Below are 1,437 nucleotides of genomic sequence, written 5' to 3' on the forward strand. Positions count from 1 at the left end.
CTGTAGGGGTATTTTTCTTTAACTAGGAGAGGGAATTTAATCAAAATAGATAAATGGAGTTAAATATAAGGAAATAATGGAAAAAATATTTGTCAGCTGTTTCTCCTAAGAAAGAAACACCAAACCTGGCGAAGGCCAGAGCCGATTGGTTCAGATCGAAGCACATTCACTAGTTAGACTGACCTAATCAAAGTCCCAAACTAAACCCAGACGAAAATCTGTAACAGACCCTTAAAAAAACTGATGTTCACAGACGCTTTCCATCCAACTGGGATGAACTTGAGCTATTCTACAGCAATCAGTGTGTAAACTTTCCGCCTTTAGATGCGCAAAGCCAATAGAGAATAAGTGAAAGGCTTGGAGCTGCAGTGTTGCTTTTGTTAAATATTTTAAAATCGTATAATTTTCCTTAAACTTGACTTGGTCTGTCGTTTAAAATCCCAGTAAAATCCACCGAACTTTGAGGAGGTAGTGTGATTAATGCTAAGGGAGGCACTTTTTTCTGCCCTCTATATTGTTTCCCAATGAGAATGAGATAAAAACAGCCTTAGAAACCTGTTTATTCACAATACTGGAACGACTGGCAGTCGTTCCAACCTTTAAGTTGGAGAATTATCTCTTTCTAATGCATAAAACAACAAAAGCCAAATTTACATTTACTTACAGCTGAGAAACCTTGCTGTATTCCTGCAAAGCAAAAGAAAAATAATGTTTTTTATATTATTTGAATTAAAGATGCAGTATAATTAGCATTCCATGAAAGAAAGCTGCTACTGACCAAAATGAAGGCCTGGTCCTGGACACGCGTGTCCGCCCTGGCATCAGCCAGACCCTCCAGTGTGTGGAGGCCATTTTGGATGGACTGCAGAGAGCTCTGGAGCAGACTGAGCTTCTGCTCTAGACCCCCCAGGACCCTGCTCTCCTCCTTCATCACGCACTGAAGAGCCGATTGCTCTTCTTGATCTAAAGCCTCTCTTATGGCTCCGTACTGCCGCTTTACTCCGTCTAGTGCTTCAGATAAAACCACCTGGAGAAGGAAACAAGTTAAAAGACCTTCTTCTAGTTAGTGGGACTTTGAATCCAGAGTTAAAGATTTTTCTGTGCAGTGGAAAAATCCTCCAGGCCAAAAAACCATTTTATAAAGGATGTTTTTGTCAATAACAGTTGGTCAAAGTGTTTTAAAACTACTGTGGTTTACAGGGTTTAATGAAGATTTAGGCTCAATTATATAAAATCTGAATTTTTATCTTGATGAAAGTAGAATATAGCTTAGTACTCATGACCTCAATGCCAAGAATAAATAAGAAAATGTTTCTTCTTACTCTGAAAGTCTCTTTCTTCTCCGTGAGCTCAGTCACTCTGTTCTTCACTTGCTGTTCAGCCTTCTGCAGCTGTTTGATCTCTTCCTTCAGGTTTGCCTAAAAAAAAAAAAAAAAA

General features: G+C 38.9%; 1 protein-coding gene across 2 annotated transcripts in view; it reads right to left on the reverse strand.

The window, feature by feature from the left end:
* The window catches only part of LOC107092726 (E3 ubiquitin/ISG15 ligase TRIM25-like), a 10,856-nt gene that overhangs the window by 1,702 nt on the left and 7,717 nt on the right, over nt 1–1,437 (reverse strand). For both annotated transcript variants that reach the window (XM_015387353.1, XM_015387354.1), the window contains exons 3-5: nt 1,323–1,418; nt 779–1,027; nt 665–687 (exon numbers count right to left, since the gene is read on the reverse strand). In XM_015387353.1, coding sequence (XP_015242839.1) covers nt 665–687; nt 779–1,027; nt 1,323–1,418 — 368 coding nt within the window. The remainder of the gene's footprint in view (nt 1–664; nt 688–778; nt 1,028–1,322; nt 1,419–1,437) is intronic.

The sequence above is a fragment of the Cyprinodon variegatus genome, unplaced genomic scaffold (genome assembly GCF_000732505.1).
Source record: "Cyprinodon variegatus isolate N-32 unplaced genomic scaffold, C_variegatus-1.0 Scaffold392, whole genome shotgun sequence".
Lineage (NCBI taxonomy): Eukaryota > Metazoa > Chordata > Actinopteri > Cyprinodontiformes > Cyprinodontidae > Cyprinodon > Cyprinodon variegatus.